This window comes from Balaenoptera acutorostrata, chromosome 8, assembly GCF_949987535.1.
Source record: "Balaenoptera acutorostrata chromosome 8, mBalAcu1.1, whole genome shotgun sequence".
Taxonomy (NCBI): domain Eukaryota; kingdom Metazoa; phylum Chordata; class Mammalia; order Artiodactyla; family Balaenopteridae; genus Balaenoptera; species Balaenoptera acutorostrata.
Genome location: NC_080071.1, coordinates 50,542,404 through 50,562,948, shown reverse-complemented (window position 1 = coordinate 50,562,948; position 20,545 = coordinate 50,542,404). Strand labels below are relative to the sequence as shown.

Genomic DNA, 20,545 nt, shown 5'->3' with positions numbered 1-20,545 from the left:
CTTTAAAGTGGCCCTTTGCCCAGAAGCAACTTCATAAACATCTGTAAGCCATATGCTAACCCACCCTGTTAACATACCTTCGAAGTGCAGATACATCTCCAGTATACGCAGCAAACAAAAGGTTTATCACCGACTTTACCTGTGAAGAAAAGAAAGTTCAGGTATCCACAGGGGAAAATAAATACATAGAATGTACAATTGTCACCAGGTAAGTGGTTTCCATGTGCTCTGAACACTTCAGCTGGGTCACACACAAAAATTTATCGTAAGTATACTGCTGTAACTAAAAAGAACACACGTGTGTTTTTTTCTTTTTAAATAGAGGATTATGAGGGGAAATCCAACAATAAAGAGACATGAGGGAAGGAATGGAATGATATCAATTGGCACAAAAGAATGGAAACTTCTGACCTGTGAAACACACATAGTTGCGGCAACTGAAAATTGGAACCTTTCTCATTTAGTATGTCTCAGTGGTGGGAGCTGACTTGTATACTCATAAAATTCACATCACATCATTATTAAAAACTAAGTCATGCTATATAAATGTCTAATCCCTGCCAACAATCCCTGTCCTCACCAATCACTGGCTTCTTTGGAAATCTTCAGAGACAACATTCAGTATTAATCATCTCAAACTTACTATACTTCACTGGAAAGGCAGTCTTCAGTTCAATGGCCAGGCAGTACAAATGGGGGCATTCTCAGAGCCTGTGACACTGCCTCGGCCCAAAAGGTGGATAAACTCCCAAAATATTAAGTCACTGACATTGAGCACTCCAGGAATTCAAAGTGTATCTTCTTTTGATATTATCCACTTTCTTGTCATTAATTAAGGAAGAGGCTAGTTATCCTAAAGGCCACTGGATTTTGGTCTGCTTTCATAAAGACTATCCAACCCTGTTTTTGAGAAACCAAACTATTGAACATACACTGTTTGTAAATACTTCATAAATCCCCACTTTTGTCTTAAACTTTGCAACTTCAACATTCATATTGATGATCCAACTGATATTGGACTCAATGGTAGAAAACAGTTTACCTGGAGGGATGGAAAGTAACCCAGCTATCCACAAACAAAGGCACAGCCCTGGAAGATCTAGATCTTAACCTGGACATTCTACCTTTCCACTACAGCTTCCCTTTCCCACAACCTGCGAACTTTTAAATCGAACTGGAACTAACCATTGCTGGACGTCCCTAATTCAGCATTTTCAAAATGTGTTCTGCAGAAACTAGTTCACAAAGGCGCCATGAAAAAAAGGGTTCCGTGGTCAGCTATTTTCTTAAAATATTAAATCCCCTTCTTGGAGATACAGAGCCTTTCGTATGCACATGAAAAGTTCTGCAGTACGGGAACGTAACCAGCTGAGCACACCCCCCAAATTTTACTGCTACTTACTGTTATTTTTGAGATCACTCCAAAAAACCTTACTCTTCATCTTTCAGTCCATTAGCTTCCCTTCGGGATACCCTTTACTACTCCTGCCCAGCCTGCACTCTGTCAGTCTCCTACTAACCCCCAAGTCAAGAACAGTTTTCTCAATGTGGGTGGGAGTTTAACAGAATCACCTAGAATGTTTTAAAAGTATATGTAAGCATCTCTCCTCCCATTTCTAGTCGTCCTATTCCCACACCTCAATTTGACACATTTTAGGGGATACAATATTTTGAAAAGTCTCCAGGTGATTTTGATATGCACTCTTCTGGGTTATGAACCGCGGTTTCAGGTGCCCTTAACGTTTAAAAATTGGATCAGTTTGGAATTCTCAATTCCCTTGTGCTCTTGGGTCCACAGAAAAACACGATGGGCTATTACAAATTATTCTTCATATTTCCAACTGGTCTCTCATCACTGCTTGACAATTTTTTCTCTTATTGGTTCCCTTTTATACTTTATTCAGACCTTTAATACCAGTGGTGACCCCCAAAACATATGACCCCTAACCACAACTTTACTAAGATGATAAATTGTTTCCATCTCTCCTTCCTCTCTTATGCAAAATACCGGCTTCGAATACCTATTCTCTCTTCCTTTCCTCCTTTACTGGTTCCCTCATCTCTGCCTTAATACAGACACAACCATCCTATTTTGAAAAACCAATATATAACCCCATTGTTACCCCCTTTCAGTGCATATTTTCTGAAAGTAGTTTATATTTTTAATTCCCTGCAAATTACCTTCATACCCACTACTACCTCTCAGTAGTACCCTCAAAAGCTTCAGCAGCCTTCCTTAGCCCTGATCCTTTCTACCTCTCCAACATGCCCCGCCCTCACTCATTTTCCATAATGCTGATTACCAGGGTCTTCCTCCTGTTGACTGCTTTGCAGAGTCATTTCCCACTTTCCACTGCCTGATAATACCCCAAAGGCAGTCTCCGTACTTCTTGTTTTTCAATGTAATTTCCCTCAAAGGTTTCATATATCCCTTTGGGCAGAATGACTTCCCAATACACATCTTTAATCTAAATCTCTATTCCTAAACCCTAATTCTACAGCTCCACCTGCTTGTCATGCTGTCATTTCAAACTACAGAGAGCAAACCTCTCTGTAGCCCCAATGGCCTGGCCTCCAAAAGTCCATATCCATCTGCCTACTTGACACTGCTCAAATTAGAATTTGATTTCCACCACCTTCCCTCACCCCAAGTTAGCTCCTCTTGCACAGTCCCTCATTTTGGGATGACACTACAATTTATCCAGTTGCTGAGGTCAAAAACTGAGTCATGATCCAGGGCTGCTGCCTTTGATGGCACAGACTGAGCCCCCCACCAGGATGCCGGGCCAAGTAGGGGTACTCAGCCCGTGCTCCTCTCACCTACCTCTGGTGCCCAGCACCCAGGTATGTCTATGGGAGGAAGGGAGCCCTCTTCACAGAAACGTGCTGAGAGGGTCTGCTTACACCAAGGGGCAGAACTAGCTTTTTCTAATTCACGCAAACCGACCATATAGACTCTGGGAGTATTCCTGCATTCTATTTCATACAACCCACATCGAGCTCAAACACATTTGCCCCACCTCCAAAATATACTTGGAATCCCACCACTTACTACCTCCATTACTATCACCCTAGGCTCTGAGTCACCACCTTATCTCACCTGGCGGACTGCCTCCTAACTATTCCACTTGTTCAACTCTGTTGCCACAGGGATCTTTTGAAAACATAGACTGTGGCACTCCCAGTGACTTTCTGTGAAACCTAGAATAAAATCCAAACTCCTTACCATGGCTTTCAGGACACTAAATGCTCTGTTCCCTGGTTACATTGTGCATCTCATTCCCTACCGCTCTGCCCCTTGTGGCTCTCTCCAGGCAGGTGTGTCTTCTTGCTGGTCCTCGGGGCACTCAGGGCCTACACTTGCTGCGCTGCTGCCTGGGATGCTCTTTCCCCAGGTAGTGAGGAAGCTCCACTCCTCACTTCATTCAGGTCTCTACTCAAATGTTACCTCACTGACTCTAAAACATTGCCCTCTTTTTCATCACTCCTTATCCCTTATCTTGCTTTTCTCTTCAGAGGACTTATCATTATCTGACACATATACACTTACACACACACACACACACACACGTTTCTTGTCTCCCCCACTAAACATAAGGTCCAAGTAGGCAGAGACCTTGTCTTTTCTCCTCCCCACTATAACCACAGTGCCTACCACACATAAGTACTCATTAAATATAGGTTGACTCAAATCAACACGCTGTACAAGTTAAACTTACACAATGGTATATGTCAATTATATTTCAATTAACAAGTGTTAACTGACTAAATCAATATTCTCTCCAGAAGCATCAAATATTCAAATTGCTACCGGCATTTGGGGATTAAATTGTAATCATTATTAATTCTTCTACCTCCCTTGACGTTCACTTCTTCAAATGTCATTACCACATCTATTCAAGCCTCCTAACTGGGGCCTCTGCTTCTAGTCCTTCTTCCACCCTCCAAAACCTTCCCACATACGTCTAATCACCTTCTCAAAACGGTGCTGTGACCACTAAAGGTTTCTCAGCAAGGGAGTATCCAAAAAAAAAAAAAATCCCCAAATCATTCCTGATAAAATTTAAATTCATTAGCCTTGCATTCAAGATTCTTCAGTGTAAACCTCAACTTCAGCAGAGTAAAACTGGTCTCTCTCACTACCCTTGTTTTGTTTTTATCTTAGTGCCTATGCTCCTTTCTTTGGAACATCTAGATTCCTAATCAAATCCTTCCCTTCCCGCAAGGGCTAGCTTCAAAGCCCCTTCCCCCAAGCATCCCATCCAGCATTCACTATCCATGTAGCTTGCTGTCAGTTACCCACATAGTGCTCTGTGACAGCATGTGCCAAGGAGTCATCAATCAGATACCTTCTGCTCCTACTAAACCATAGTACATACTATTTATTTCCTGAAAGTACCTTTTCTCTACCCATTTCTCACTGCAATGTTATTCTTAATCCCTTCTCTGTGAGCCCTACACCAATCTCTTAAATCAGAAGTCATCTCTACTACATTTGCCTCACTATGGCACTATCACATATGGTATATTTACTTGTGTTTCTTATCTCCCCCACTACTCAAGAGAAATCCAGAATTCTTATGTGCAAATCATTGATATATTAACTACCCATAGTTCTTACTCTTTAAAGTATATTATCCTTCTAAGCAATAAATCCTTGACTTATTTCAGTTACTGTATGCATGAACTACATCCCTTTTTAAAATTCTGTATTTAGACCAAGCAAGTTTGAAGATATTTTATTATATATCGTATATACCACTTAGTCACTTAATTATTCAATATTTCCAAAGCTCTAAAAGAAAATTCCTTATTAATGAGACCCAAGAAAGGCTGATTTTAGGGTATAATCAATTTCTTGAGGGTATACTACTAACAAACACTTTATTCACAAGCATGTTTCAGCTCACAGAGAAATATAAAATGTGTCATTCACTCCAAGACAGAAAAACACTAGGAGGCAGCACACGCACAAAGCACCATTTAAAACTAAAACTACGAATGCCTCTTTAGCAAATAGCCACCTATATTTTTAAGGTTTGCATAAATCAAGAAATGAGCTATGAGTAGAATGCCAAGAAAGACAATGGAACAGTTTAACAGTTTTGAGACAGCAGATGGAGTGTTATTTCACTTAGGGACAGTCCACTTCGTGGCCTGTTAAAAGAGTTCCATAAATACTCCTCAAACTGACACACCCTCTGGAATGACTGCTATGACAAACCAAACTGAAGGAGAGGACAACCTATAAGATGACTCATCCGACTCCAAGCCAACTGTTGCAAAGGATGTAGGTGTGCTAGCCACTGATCAAGCCTCATTCTAATTTCCCAATGGATACTTGAGTTATATTAATTTTGAAATACCTGTCAAGAAGGCCAGGGTCCAGAAAACAGTGAGTTAACTAACAGTGACTGCCAGAGGCGTGGAGCCTGTGTTTTGATGAATCATTCCTCAGTACAAAGAAACAGAGCTTATACAGCAGAACAGTAGCCCATGTAAATCAAGGACTCTGATGTTTAATGTATGTCTCTGCCTAGCAAAAAGAAACTTCACTTGGGCAGGTAGCCACTAAAAATTTATAAATTAAATGTTAAGTTCTCCTTTTTTTAAAAAAATTTATTTATTTATTTTTGGCTGTGTTGGGTCTTTGTTTCTGTACAAGGGCTTTCTCTAGTTGTGGCAAGCGGGGGCCACTCTTCATCGCGGTGCGCGGGCCTCTCACTATCGCGGCCTCTCTTGTTGTGGAGCACAGGCTCCAGACGCGCAGGCTCAGTAGTTATGGCTCACGGGCCCAGCTGCTCCGTGGCATGTGGGATCCTCCCAGAACCAGGGCTCGAACCCGTGTCCCCTGCATTGGCAGGCAGATTCTCAACCACTGCGCCACCAGGGAAGACCCAAGTTCTCCTTTTATTTGCAGATTTTCCAGTACTACTAGATTTTCCTTATCAAATATCTTTATCAGAACCTGCCAGAACCAGACAACCTTATCTTAGTTTATCTGTACAAAGTTATGACAACAGTAGAACAAAAATGTAACAGTTCATATGAGTTCATTTAACACTGGCATGCTTGGCATATCAAAATCATACTTTTTTTTCCCAAAAAAGCTAGAAGCAGTTATAGATTCTACCAATTTTACAAGTCTAAAACATGACATTCCTCTCTCCAATCCTATCATTCTATTTATTTTGAGCCTGTTTAAAAGTTGAACTGTGTATCTTTTGTATCTTCCTCCCAAATACCCTAATTCTGTACAAGTAGCAATTTTTAGAATTACATAAGCATATTACTTTGTATTTATAGTAATTTATAGTGAATGACCTTGAAAAATTCAACATAAAAAATTATAACTGTTTTTAAACATCTTTGACAGGCTTGCTGTAAAATATAATTTTATTTATTACTACCACTAAGGTTAAAGGCCTTGGCTCAAGGTCATATAGCATATGAATTAGTAATGTAGCTGGGATACATTTCCAATTCTTAATAGATCTCAGACTGTATCCAAAGGATAGAAGTAAACTAAAAGACTAAATAGCAATTTAACTTTAATCCATAAAGATCCTTTGACAAAATACTGGAAGGAAGGAAGGAAATATGGGAGGACAGGAGTGGAGAAGGTAGAGGAGGAGAGAGATGAGGGAGGGAGGGAGGGAAGATGGATACATTGGCTTGACACTTCAAGTATTTTATTTCCAATTCTATTACCAACTGCAAAACTGTGGTTTCCCTTGTTTTTCATCATTAGTTTCTGTCTTCATACAAAGACTAATTCGTCCTTTTGGAAAGGCTTTAATGAAAAAAAGCAGGTAACTGAAAATCCATCCTTCTGTTCCTACTATGTCCAGTTTGACGTAAGCTGCTCTCTCATTTCTAGCTCACTACAGTATCTGTTGCTGTGGAACGGATACTCTTCACCATCTGTTAAATAAACCATCATCACTCCAGATCCAATTCTGTTTTAAATGCTTACCTCCAACTTGCCCTTTTATAGCCTTTTAAGGAAAATAAATTTTCAGCCTTCTTTCATAAATATTTTTCTTAAGGTCAGGTTAAAAAATACAAGCCTGTATAGTGTAGCTAAAGAAAAACTTTAAATTTCCAGCAAATGTAAATTAATCACTTGCCAACAAGGTTAGAAATATAAACCTGTACAACGTGTATGTGATCAAAGATATTCTCTCTTTCCCTTACTACTGAGTTTAACATTTGTATGGATGTGTAAAACAAAGTTATGATTAGACAGTCTGAGTATGAGGCCACATGTTCCTAAGCTTTCCAATGACTTATTCAGACACAATTATTAATATATAGTTGGCCTTCCATATCCGTGGGTTCCGCATATGTGAATACAGAGGGCTGACTGTGAGCATCCTCGGATTTTAATATCTGTGGTGGGATAAGGAGGAATCCTGGAACCAATCTCCAAGGATACCGAGGGATGACTCTTGCTATATATAGACAGAACTAATCCAACTGACATGATCAGAGGATTAGAGAAAATCCTTTATAGGAATAACAGTTCAGCAATTTCATGACCACATTTCCAAATTTCTACACAAATGCAGGAGGTTCTCATACTATAATTTTAGTAGAGAAGAATAAATCAAACAGTACATTTTACTCTAAAAAGTATAGAAATTTCACTTACAAAATACAACCTCAAAATGGCAGCTCCAAACACTGCATTTTGCTCTCCGTCAGCTAAGTGATAAACTCTCTTAAGCATACCATTTTCAAAATTTCTCAATGAGTAGATTAATTTGTAATAAATTTACTTACTCTTAAACTAAGAAGTCACAATTATATCAAAGAAATCTAACAACCCATGAAGACAAAATAATTAGGATTATATATTTTTTACAACAAAATAGCTAATATATAGCACCTACTCTCCCTGGACTGAACTAAGTGCTTTAAGTGTTGTTGTCCCTGTTATTATTCAAAGGAACTTGAGCAAGGTAATAGTGCTGGTAAGTGGCAGAACGAGGGCTCAGGCGCAGTCTGTCTGACGCCAGGGTCTGTGTTCTTTCAACCTCTACTCATTATCCACTGGGCCAAGAGATTCCTAACAAAACCTGAGATGAGATTTCCTCACCAATATGGTACCAAGACTAAAATATGTTGTGATAGAAAATCAGAAAATAGCATCTAAGAAACAATCTATAGGGAAATCAGAGATACTAATTTTCTATTGAGGTGCTTTTTTTAATTGAAGAGAAAATAAAGGAACAAAACAAATCATTCAATTCAGCATATCAATACCAAAAAGGAAAAAAAGAAAGTATCTTCATTCTTTAAGTCTCTGAAAATGAAATACGAGTTTTGGGTTAATGTGAACAGAGCAAGTATGACTGCTACAGCATTGGCAGCAAATAAACTTCTTATCTCAGTGGCTCATATTATTCTGGTAAATGCCAATGAATGGTCTAAAGATACCAATGGGCTCATAAGCAACCCTCCTTTTATATCTGAGTATAAAAGTAGCTAACAACATATCTTTGTGTGGGCTGACAAACAGCACTCTAATTAAGAAGCAAGCAGCAAACAGGAGAAAAATAGAAATGAGCAGGGCAAAGGCAGCTATTCCTTTGAAGAACAAAAGTGCCTTTTCCATGTGGCAGACCTAAGAGTATTTGTACTGCACTGACAACTATCAAAGTTTTATTTATATTCACTATCTTCCTGGTTCTCTTCCTCTCTTATGCAAATAAATATTTATAAAACTCTATGACGATTAGTTAACATTCATTAGTGTTCAGATAGAAAACAAGGTGCCACACTTCCGGCACGATAAAGTGTCATGCTTATTTACAATTATTATTAACGAAAAAGACAAGTACACAAAACTCCAAAGAGTCAAAGAAACTAAAAGCAAAGAGTAAGAAGACAGGAAAAGCAATTGGTCACCAAATGCTTGTACATACTACTTTAAAAAAAATCAGGATCAGGGCCACTGGAATTACAAGATGCTATACTATGTGGTATAAATTAAAAATAAGGAAATACAAACAAGTTCCCTGAAAGAGATAGGGTTCTCTTTCTGATGAGAAACAAAACAAAGTTTTGGCAGCAATAGAGACAGAATTATTTCATTTTAAAGGACCTGACTCTCCTTTGCATGCCCTGAATACTGCTACCACAACAAAGCAAGGCACATGTACATGACTACTCTACAGTTATTCCAACCACAATACATCCTTACTAATTGCTTTTAGGAAATAAAAAATCCCTCATTTTCATCGGTCTCCAGAGAGCCATACTTAAGTCTCTACATTCTTTAATGTTCATTTCACAGTTCTATTGTGAAAACTCCAACGTGTGTGCTTTATGGACAACACACAGAGAACAGGTACATTAACGATATGTTTCTCTAGTGCTATGTACTTTTCAAAACGCCTTCACAGACGTTCTTATTTGATTACTATTCAAGTTATGCGAACATATTCCTCACGCATATAATACAAGAAGCTGCTGGAGAATAGGATGTTTTTAAGACCCTCAAAAATAAAGCAACAGGGAATCCCCTGGCGGTCCAGTGGTTAAGAATGTGCGCTTCCACTGCAGGGGGCATGGGTTCGATCCCTGGTTAGGGAACTAGGATCCCACATGCTGTGCGGCACAGCCAAAAAAATAAAATAAAATAATAAAACACAACAATGGAAGAATTAAACAACAGAAAAACATATTTTAAAAAAATAAAAAATAAAATAAAGCAACATAACATTTTATATATACATAATTAGGCCTTATCATGAGACTGCTTACACCTATCTATATTTAAACATTTATAATTCTTATCAGTAATACTTTATTCTGTGAAGCAAGGAGGATGGACATGACAAAATTATACCCAAAATTCACTTGTTAGTGTAATCTATATTAGTTGAAAATTCTTTAAGTAGAACCAGCTTCTAAAAGGAAAAAAGACCTTCTAAGTCTAAAAGACCCTAAAAGCATGCCTTCTATGTAGCAAGGGTCTAAAGTACATTCGAAAGCCTACTGTTAAAATCAATTTCTGGTAAATGCTCTAAAACCCCTTGCCTGATCTTCCGCAGTTCCTAAACCCAAATTTGGGATACATCTATAGGATACAGGGTGGGGTGGGAGTGGGAGGTACAACAGAACAGATTGCCAGGACTATAAATCTGTGGTTACCAACCTCAATAGTATTCTAACAATGTCACCATGTTTCCCTCAGCTCTCTCTCCCACTCTCCAAGAACAAACATTTCCTATCTTCTCTATGCTCTGAAACCTCACAGCCTCACTCCAACCCCACAACTCATTCTTAGCAGAAAGCCTTCTTTCATATTCTTCAGGAAAATGGAAACCAGTGGACAGAAACTGTCTCAACCTCCTCCTACCATATCTGCAAATCTACCTACCTGCCTGCTTGCCTCTAAATGACCTACTTTATTGGAGGAGATGCTCTTCCTTCCACCAAACCTAATCTTCCACTGTGCTGAGAGCTCCATCTCTTTCCAGGGATCTCACTTTATTGGCCTTTTCTTCTCTTTTGTACCTACTTCAAGCTTTCCTTCTTTACTTTTCTATCAGCTGCCAAACCTGCTCTACTCCCAATAGTTCTCTGACCTTTAAATCTCAAAGCCAATAAAATATTCTTAGAAGGTGGGGAGGAAGTTACCAATATGGGCTACCAATATTGTATTTTCTGAGTGCAAACAATAAAAACAATCCTACCGTCTACTATTATCATTTATTAAATAAAAAGACACTGTAACACCAAAAGAAAGAAAATCAGGAAGGACATCATGTAAATGGACACTCCTCATCTTACTTAACACTTATCTGCTTTGGTACAGATGACTGCTCAAAAATTCTTAAAATACTCTCTTTCTTTGACTTCTGATACTACACTATGCTGGATTTTCTCTTCTCTGGCCTCTTTTCCCAAATGGAGCCCTACCACTCTATCTTACTTTCAAAATGGAAGTTCCTTAGGGTTCCTTCTCATTTCACACTGTCTCCTGGAGCAATCTCACATACCTCCCCACAGCTCTGAATCTACTCTTCCATTCTGACCACTCACACAATTCTATCTCCAGCTTGGACCAACCTCCTAAATTCTAGGCCTGTATCTGACACTTACTCAACATCACTACTTGGATATCTCACAAATACAGACATGCCAAAAAGACGTTAGCTTTCACACACTGCTAATTGCCTACCCATTATCCATTTCCTACCCTGTTAGTATGGACTAATAGAATTTCTATTTATTAGGGGTAGCAATAAGCCCAATTAAAAAATAGTTCCCTAGATTCCCTTACATCTAGTCTGGCCAGTGAGTGTCAGATGGGTGTCTGGGAAACTTCTTTTACCTGATTTAGGTGTCACTCTTTCTTCTACTTTGACCATACAAGTGAGGCCAAAAGTGAAACACCTATCTGGCAACTATAAGGTGGCAGGCATGAAGTCTAACATCCACACACTAAGGTTGGTCAGAGCAGAAAGCATACCTTACTGATGACACTAGTCCTGGATTATCTACCCCCAGACTTGTTATATTAGAAAAATAATCCCACTTGTCTAAACCACTGTTGATCAACCTCCTGATATCTATAGTCAAACAGATCCCTAATTGTTACAACCAAAATTAATTTGTTTCTGTACTTCCAAAGTTTGCAGGAGGAAACTGCCCTTTTGTTCCTACTAAAAACATGGTAGTCAACTTGGTATCTCATTCTTTTTCACCCACCAAATACTATCAACAAGTGCTGACAATTTCATCTCTTAAACATATATCTATCCACTTTTTCCACCTCTAATACCTTATTCTAAGCCACTACCACATCTCATTTCGGGCCCAGAACTTCAACTTTTGTCTCCCTCTAATCTGTTCTCACAGAGCAGTGTTTAAAGACCAAATCATGTCATTCCTCTTCGTAAAAGTCTTCAAGTTTCCAACTGCACTTTGAATAGTCCAGAACTCTTAATATGGCATATAAAACCCTACATAAATGTTTGCCAAACTGTGTTCAGAGAAGTACCTGGAGCAGGAACACCTGGGATGCTTATTAAAAATGCAGATTTTAAAATCAATCTTTGGGGTTGGGCTTTAGGAATCTCCATTTTAAAATTAGGACACTAACAATTCAGATGCACATTAAAATATGAGAAGGCCTACCCTTACATAATGTGATCTTATCTCTAAGACTCATCCAGGGCCAATCTCTGTTCACCTTGCCTCACATTTGCTTTCTTTCACCTTCTGAAATGTAATAAACTCCTTCCTGTCCTGGAGCCTTTAAAACCAGACTATTCTATTAATCCTACTCTGCCCTTCCTCTCATTCTAAATTTAACTATCACCTTTCATGGAAAACCATACCTCTTCATCCAGGTAAAATGAGGTCTTCGTGTTATACCCTCTCTTAGCACTCTCCTCTGTACTTTTCCTTTCATTTATTACCATCATATTTGATTAGTATTTTTTAAAGATATAAAATATTAAAGATACAGCTAACTATTTCCCGTGCATCCACTCCCTTTCCTCCCAGAGGTAAGCTTTACTGAAGACTGGAGTGCATGTTCTTATACTTTAATTACGTTGTGTATTTGTCTCAAAAAGTCTGTTATGGGTATATAAAAAGTGTCATATGGTATATATCATTTCACCTCCTTTATAGCAGTTAAAATGAACTAGATAGATCTACATGTATCAGTATGAACATATTACTTATCACCTTTTAATTATTTTAGTAATGATTTATTCAATATCTGCAACCCCCTCTAGATTGCAAACACCAGGAGCTGGATCATACTTGTCTCATTAACCACTGCAAACATTAAGCACTCTGCAGTTTCTAGCACATAATAGGCAATAAATAAATAAACACTAGTTGAATGAAGAACTAATTCATGAATGAATAATGAACAAGATAATGCTAAGGTTAGTTTATATAAAATCTGACCCTCTGCCAAATTAAATTAGCGAAATATCTTGAATTAATTCTGTTACGTGCTGTTTAAACAAAAACTAATAAATACTGAGGGATAACTGGTTCTTAATAGAAAGAAAGAAAAATAATTTTAAAGGTTATATGTATTAATTTATATAAAAGGATCTAATTTTGGACATTGGTGGGGGACCTACACATAGCAACAGGAAAGAAGAGGAGAAAACACACACAAGAGGAAAACAAAATTCTTGGTATATAGAAGAGATGAAAAATTGTTTGGTAACTAAGTAAAACAGGGACTAACAATATTGAAGAGGAAACCTAGAGACCAGAAGAGTCTTAGCCACTTTCTTACAGCTACATAAGTGGGAAAGCAACTTCACAGAAAAAATGGACTACCTGACCACTTTTGTACCGTACTACATTATTATAAAAGCAATTCTGGAAGAAAGGAGAACAGATGGAAAATATGTACATTTACCACTCACCACCAGAATATAGGCATTGGGAAAGGCAGAAGTTATTTTTTAAATACACTTTAATAGCAGAATTGTTTCCTCATAGTCTAGTATACATGGCATATTTTTGTGATTTTTGCTTATATTTAACAGTCATTAAACTAAAAATCAAATGTATAGGACAACTGTAAATGTCTCTAAATGAGGATAGAATATTTCATTATTTCACTTTTCATCACTGAATCATTCTAGTTTTGTTGGTTTCCAAAAAAGATTTATACTAAAAACAAGCGCAGGGGCTTCCCTGGTGGCGCAGTGGTTAAGAATCCGCCTGCCAATGCAGGGGACACGGGTTCGAACCCTGGCCTGGGAAGATCCCACATGCTGCAGGGCAACTAAGCCCGTGTGCCACAACTACTGAGCCTGCACTCTAGAGTCCGCAAGCCACAACTACTGAGCCTGAATGCCACAACTACTGAAGCCTGCGTGCCTAGAGCCCATGCTCTGCAACAAGAGAAGCCACAACAATGAGAAGCCGACGCACCGGAAAGAAGAGTAGCCCCTGCTTGCCGCAACTAGAGAAAGCCTATGTGCAGCAACAAAGACCCAACATAGCCAAAAATAAAAATAAATTAATTAATTAAAAATAAAAAGTGCAGATGTGAACAAAGATACATTCATTTTTGGTAATAAAGTTCCAGATCACAGAACTTTTATACATAAATAGGATTAATGAAAACCCCTAACTTTGAGTTCTGTGAAAAGTAAGGATTTATAAAGGTTTTAATAAATTGAGTTTAGCTAATAGACATTTAGAGGAGACAAACAAAAGGACTGAAAAATGCATCTTCTGAATCTGGAAGAGGAGGGAACTCTTCCAAACTCATTTTACAAGGCCACCATCACCCTGATACCAAAACCGGACAGATATCACAAAAAAAGAAAATTACACGTCAGTATTGCTGATGAACATAGATGCAAAAGTCCTCAACAAAATATTAGCAAAGCAAATTCAGCAATTCATTAAAAGGATCATACACCATGATCAAGTAGGATTTATTCCAGGGAGGCAAGGATGGTTCAACATCCACAAATCAGTAAATGTGTTCCACCAAATTAACAAAATGAAGGATAAAAATCATAAGATCATCTCAATAGATGCAGAAAAAGCATTTGACAAAATTCAACATCCATTTAGGATAAAAACTCTCAACAAAGTGGGCATAGAGGGAATGCACCTCAACATAATAAAGACCATATATGACAAGTCCACAGCTAACACCACACTCAACAGTGAAAAGCTGAAAGCTTTTCTTCTAAGATCAGGAACAATGTAAGGATGCCCACTCACCATTTTTATTCAACATAGTATTGGAAGTCCTAGATAAAGCAATCAAGACAAGAAAAAGAAATAAAAGAAATCCAAATTGGAAAGGAAAAAGTAAAACTGTCACTATTTGCAGATGATATGATATTATATATAGAAATTTAAAGGCTCCATCAAAAAAACTGTTAGAATAACCAAATTCAGTGAAGTTGTAGGATACAAAATCAATACACAAAAGTCTGTTGCATTTCTATACACTAATAACAAACTATCAAAAAAGAGAAATTAAGAAAACAATCTCATTTGCAATTGCATCAAAAAGAATAAAACACCTAGGAACAACTTTAACCAAGGAGGTGAAAGACCTGCATTGAAAACTACAAGGCATTAATGAAAGAAACTGCAGACAACACAAATAAACAAAAAAATATTCTGCGTTCATGAACCGGAATACTGTTAAAATGTCCATACTGCCCAAATTAATATACAGATTCAATGCAATCCCTATAAAAATTACAATGGTATTTTTCACAGAAATAGAAAAAAAGTCTAAAATTTGTACAGAACCACAAAAGACCCCAAATAACCACAGCAATCTTGAGAAAGAAAAACAAAGCTGGAGGCATCACACTCCCTGATATCAAATCATAATAGAAAGCTACAGTAATTAAAACAGATGGTATTGCATAAAAACAGATACAGAGATCAATGGACCAGAATAGAACCCGGATATAAACCCAAACATATATGGCCAATTAATTTACAACAAAGGAACCAAAAATATACAATGGAGAAAGGACAGTCTCTTCAGTAAACAGTGTTGGGGAAACTGGACAGCCACATGCAAAAGAATGACACTGGACCACTATCATACACCATACACAAAAATTAACTAAAAATGGATTTAAAAACTTGAACCTAAGACCTAAAATCATAAAACTCCTAGAAAAAACATAAGCAGTAAGCTCCTTGACACAGGTCTTGTGATGATATTTTTGAATCTGACACCAAAAGCAAAAGCAAAAATAAACAAGCAGGACTATATCAAACTAAAAAGCTTCTACACAGCAAAGGAAACCATCAACAAAATGAAAAGGCAACCTACTTAATGGGAGAAAATATTTGCAAATCATATGTCTGATAAGGGGCTAATATCCAAAATATGTAAAGAATTCATACAACTCAGCAACACAAAAAATAGTCCAATTAAAGAATGAGATCTAAATAGATATTTTTCCAAAGACATTCAGACGGCCAATAGGTACATGAAAATATGCTCTACATCATTATCGGGGAAATGCAAATCAAAACCACAGTGAGATATCACACCTGTTAGAATGGTTATTATCAAAAAGACTAGAAACAACAGGTGTTGGCGAGGATGAGAGAAAAGGGAACCCTTGTTCACTGTTGGTGGGAATGTAAATTGGTGCAGCCACTATGGAAAACAGTACGGAGGTTACTCAAAAGATTAAAAATAGAACTACCATATGATCCAGCAATTCCATTTCTGGGCATTTATTGAAGAAAATGAAAACACTAACTTGAAAAGATATATGCACTTCCGTTTTCACTGCAGCATGATTTATAATAGTCAACATACAGAAACAAAGTGTCCATCAATGGATGAGTAGATAAAAAGTTGTGAGACACACACACAGGAATATTACTGAGCCATAAAAAAGAACAAATCTTGCCATTTAAGACAACATGGATGGACTTCAAGGGCATTGTACTACGTGAAGTAAGGCACACAGAGAAAGACAAATACTATATGATCTCTCTCATATTTGGAATCTAAAAACAGAAAAACAAGCTCATAGATACAGAGGACAGATTGGTGGCTGTAAGAGGTGGGAGTGGAGGGTGGGGAAAATGGGTGAAGAGCCCCCAAACCGACTTCTAGAGCATTGAAGAGCCTACTCAGAATCAGGCAGAAACTTTGCAAACGGGCTATTATCACCAGTACCAGTTCTTAAAGAAGTTCTTTATTGTTTCCTATACTTAAAAATATTTGTAATTTTAACATTCCAAAAAGATAAACAATATTCTGTCAAGTGGCCCAGGTGGCCATTAATTCCAAGAATCCAGCTAAAGAAGGCTTTTTCTTGCTTCAACAATTAACTATGTAATGATACAGACTGAAGTACCTAAGTTAGCCTTTTTTGGGGGTGCCTGCTTAACAAAGTTTGAGATTTCAAAATTATTAAGAAAGAACAGTGACATAAGTTCATTTTTTGTAGATATAACACTATTTGAAATTATCTTACGTAGTTACTTATCTAGGCTGTTATTTTCTGTATTGACTTCTGGTATTTACGGTCTATGAGATCATGTCTCATGTGATCTTGCCCAGAACATAGAGTAGTTCCTGTCTTGTAGTAGGTGCTCCAAATTGCTGCATAAAGGCAAATGAACAAATGAATAAACTTTTGCACCTATTTTGCACATTATTTGTAAAACACTTTTTAACTTCTCTAGTAGTACTGCCTTCCTCCCTTTTCCTTGCATCTCTACAAAGGAAGTTGTCTAGGGCAAAATAAATTACAACACAGTCACTGGATTTGGCCCCAAGTCCTGTAAAACCTGTTTGTTTTTGTGCATTTGGTCCAGCAGCCAGCAAATACTTCATGAAGACAGCTAATTGTAGTTTTCTATCAGGAGGGTGGCACATTATTACTTCAGTCTGAACCAGTCCTTTCTCTTTTCTCCTTTCTGCTGAAGATTTACAGTCAACAAGAAGCTTAATGAGATGGTTTTAAAGTGAGCTTAAAAAAAAAAATTCATGTGTTTATAGACTCTTAGGCTTATATTTAGTCATCTATTTGGTAGGAGTGGGTGAACAGATAATTGTACTTTAAATATCAGGATTTGAAGGGTGAATTTTATTAACTTACCAAATTGGAAACATTTCTTTGAGATTTTAAGAATTATAGTGAAAAATCAGTGGTAGATCGAGTCACTGTACAAAATTTCCTTTATCTATCAATGTTAGACTTGAGCCTTACAACTTTAGGTCAAACTCATTTGGCATTATGTACATTTACAGACAAGTCAGTGTCTATTATTGTTACTTACTGAAGAAAAGCTGACAGTGACATAAAAATGTTGGCTATTATTTTTTCTCTTGGTACATATTTAAAGACTTTTTGGTTACCACCCTTCATTTTATCCCTTCAACCTTCCAGGGATTGCTTAGTCAGTTATCAAACACCTGGCATTTTTTTCAAGCTTTATATTCTATAGTTTTCTAGATAAGAAATGAAAAAAAGTAACTCACTGATTTACCGTATTGAGTTGGCACAGGGTAACAAATTTGTGCCAATATAATACTAAAGAATGGCATATTTCTGAACCTCTAGCTGAGTGGAATTAAGTGAGCCAAACATACAATTGATGAAATTGAAATTTTATCTAGGAGTCCCAAGGATGTTTAGATGCCAGTGTTATTTAATGTGCTTGCCGGTATATGGCACAGAAAACTCAGCCCCATCAATCCTAGAGTTAGAGAATTGAGGCAGCCTCCCTGTTTCTACAGATTGTAACCATCACAGGGGGAGGAACCTTGCCTCTTAGAGCAGCATCTCCAACACCTAACGTACTGCCTGAACACTGTGTGTGTGTGTGTGTGTGTGTGTAAATAGAAAAATGGAAAGGCAAAACAGAACTCAGAAATTCATGCCCACAGTACATCACATCAGGCTACCCACTCAGATCCTATGCCCAACTGCCAGCACTCATTGATGCTATGTAAGTCCAAAAAATACTAGGTACACCAAAAGTTTCAATCTATTAAAAACTTCTGCAGAAGATCCCAAATTCTTAACTAACGCAAAATTCTAAATCTCGCCACGGCAATGAATAAGAACTTTCGCAAAAAGCAAAAACTGTGAAACACAATATGCAAACAGCAGCAGCTCTCTATCCAAAAGCTCCATATGTACAAGGTAAGTGTACTAACATGCCACTAAGTAGATCATTACATGACAAAGCCCAACATGTAAGGGATACCAAATAAACAACAGTGATGGTTCTGTGGCAGACATATATGGTGGATGTAAAATAAAATTGCACAACAGAGACAAAATAAAAATTAAAGCTTCTCCAGTTTTTATTACTTGGCTAAAAACACAGCAATTAGTTTTTTCTCCTTTGTTTCTCCTTTAGGTGAAAAAGAAAAAATGTCATACAATGACTGTTTTAACAGCATATTTTAGTTGAAACACTTCACAAACAGGTAATAGAAAGTTAAGCTCCACTTCCCTCCTCCCGAAAACCATTCTCTAAAGTTTCTCTTTCGGGTAAAAAGAGGAAACATTAAGGCAGAAATATTTTATTGGTATGATTAAAGAGGATTAATAGTATTAGTCACCACAAGAATTTTAACAAAATCACTTGTCCTGCAACTTTAAAGGATGTGATGTCAATGAAGTTCCATTTTGCAGAAAATATAACATTTATTCATTTCAATTCAAAGTAGAAACAATATTATTTAGTTCATTTCTTTATTTAAGTTATAAATCTTGTGCATAGACCTGGACCCACAGATGCATGTATTCAAAGTTGACTGTAAAATAAATTACCAACAATAAGCTATATCATATTGAAAAAAAGTTTACACTTTAACACTTACGGATTAAAAAAAATTTTTTTTAATAAAAGTAGAGTGGCAAATGTCAACATTAAAAGATTTGGAAATGAACATATCAGCACTATGAAGATTTGAAAATGAAAACCCATTTTATGAGCAACTTTGATATAATTTTTAAAGTTACCTCATTTTCAGCCAATAATTAATTATGATAGGAAAGGATGAAAAAGAAAGTATACTCAAGATTAACAGATTTTGAGTTTTTCAATTAGGATCTTTAATTTTGAGGGACTATGAGAAAGAACAAAAAATAGACCTTGGATTGAGTTCAATAAATAATTTATATCACATCATTAATCTCTTTTAAATGGAAACAAGACTTAAGTTTTATGTTATCCCCTCAAAGGACGAATTGTAATGATCCTTAGTGATGATTCGTGAAAGGCATACACAAAATAATGAAAACTAAAAATTCTAAGCTAAGGAAAAGTTTAACAAGAGGCTGAAGATCATGATTTTAATTTGGATCTTACAATGGAATGGCCCAAACATGAACAGTTATATTTGCATAACTGATGCTAATATTTCAGCATCATTCTAATTTTAATAGATATAAGGTGAAAGCAAGCAGAGCTTATTTGAACAAGAGCCAGTCATTTAAAAGTTCAGGTTCTCACCTATACAAACTTGGGGGGAGAAGAGCTTCCTAGGCAAGTTTAAATTTTGAGAAGAAACTTGTACTTTTTTTAAAGAGTAATAATATTTAAGTTTTAACATTTAAGTCAACTAAGTCTCTTAAAAATTAATGCATTTCAAGAACAGCAATATATTTACTTTATGAATAAAAAATAAAAATCCCAGAACTACGAAAAAGATGGATGCTAAGGACAAGACACACAACAGAGTAATAGACAAATACAGAGCCTTATTCTGAAGCCACTCAAAGATCCAAACATCTAAAATAAAAACAATGTGCTGGGAAAAGCTAACCTGAAAAGAAAAAAAAAAAAAAAATTTTTTTTTTTTTCCAGAAAACATTGGTTTAGAACGCCAATAACCTTTGGTTACTTAAAATCTTTTTACTTATATATTTAGCCTAATCCCAAAGGAATTTAATTTAAAAAGCCAGTGGTGCAACACCTATTTTTAGAGTCACATTTCTGCTACTCTTTACTTTCTTTCAAAGGTTCTGGAGTAATGTTTTATTTTTAGAACTACTGTATAATTGTGACATTCACTTCT

At 36.9% G+C, this 20,545-nt stretch overlaps 1 protein-coding gene across 2 annotated transcripts in view; it reads right to left on the bottom strand.

Moving 5' to 3' along the window:
- Positions 1-20,545, bottom strand: part of GLS (glutaminase) — a 77,504-nt gene that overhangs the window by 6,813 nt on the left and 50,146 nt on the right. For both annotated transcript variants that reach the window (XM_057551943.1, XM_057551946.1), the window contains one exon: positions 78-139. In XM_057551943.1, coding sequence (XP_057407926.1) covers positions 78-139 — 62 coding nt within the window. The remainder of the gene's footprint in view (positions 1-77; positions 140-20,545) is intronic.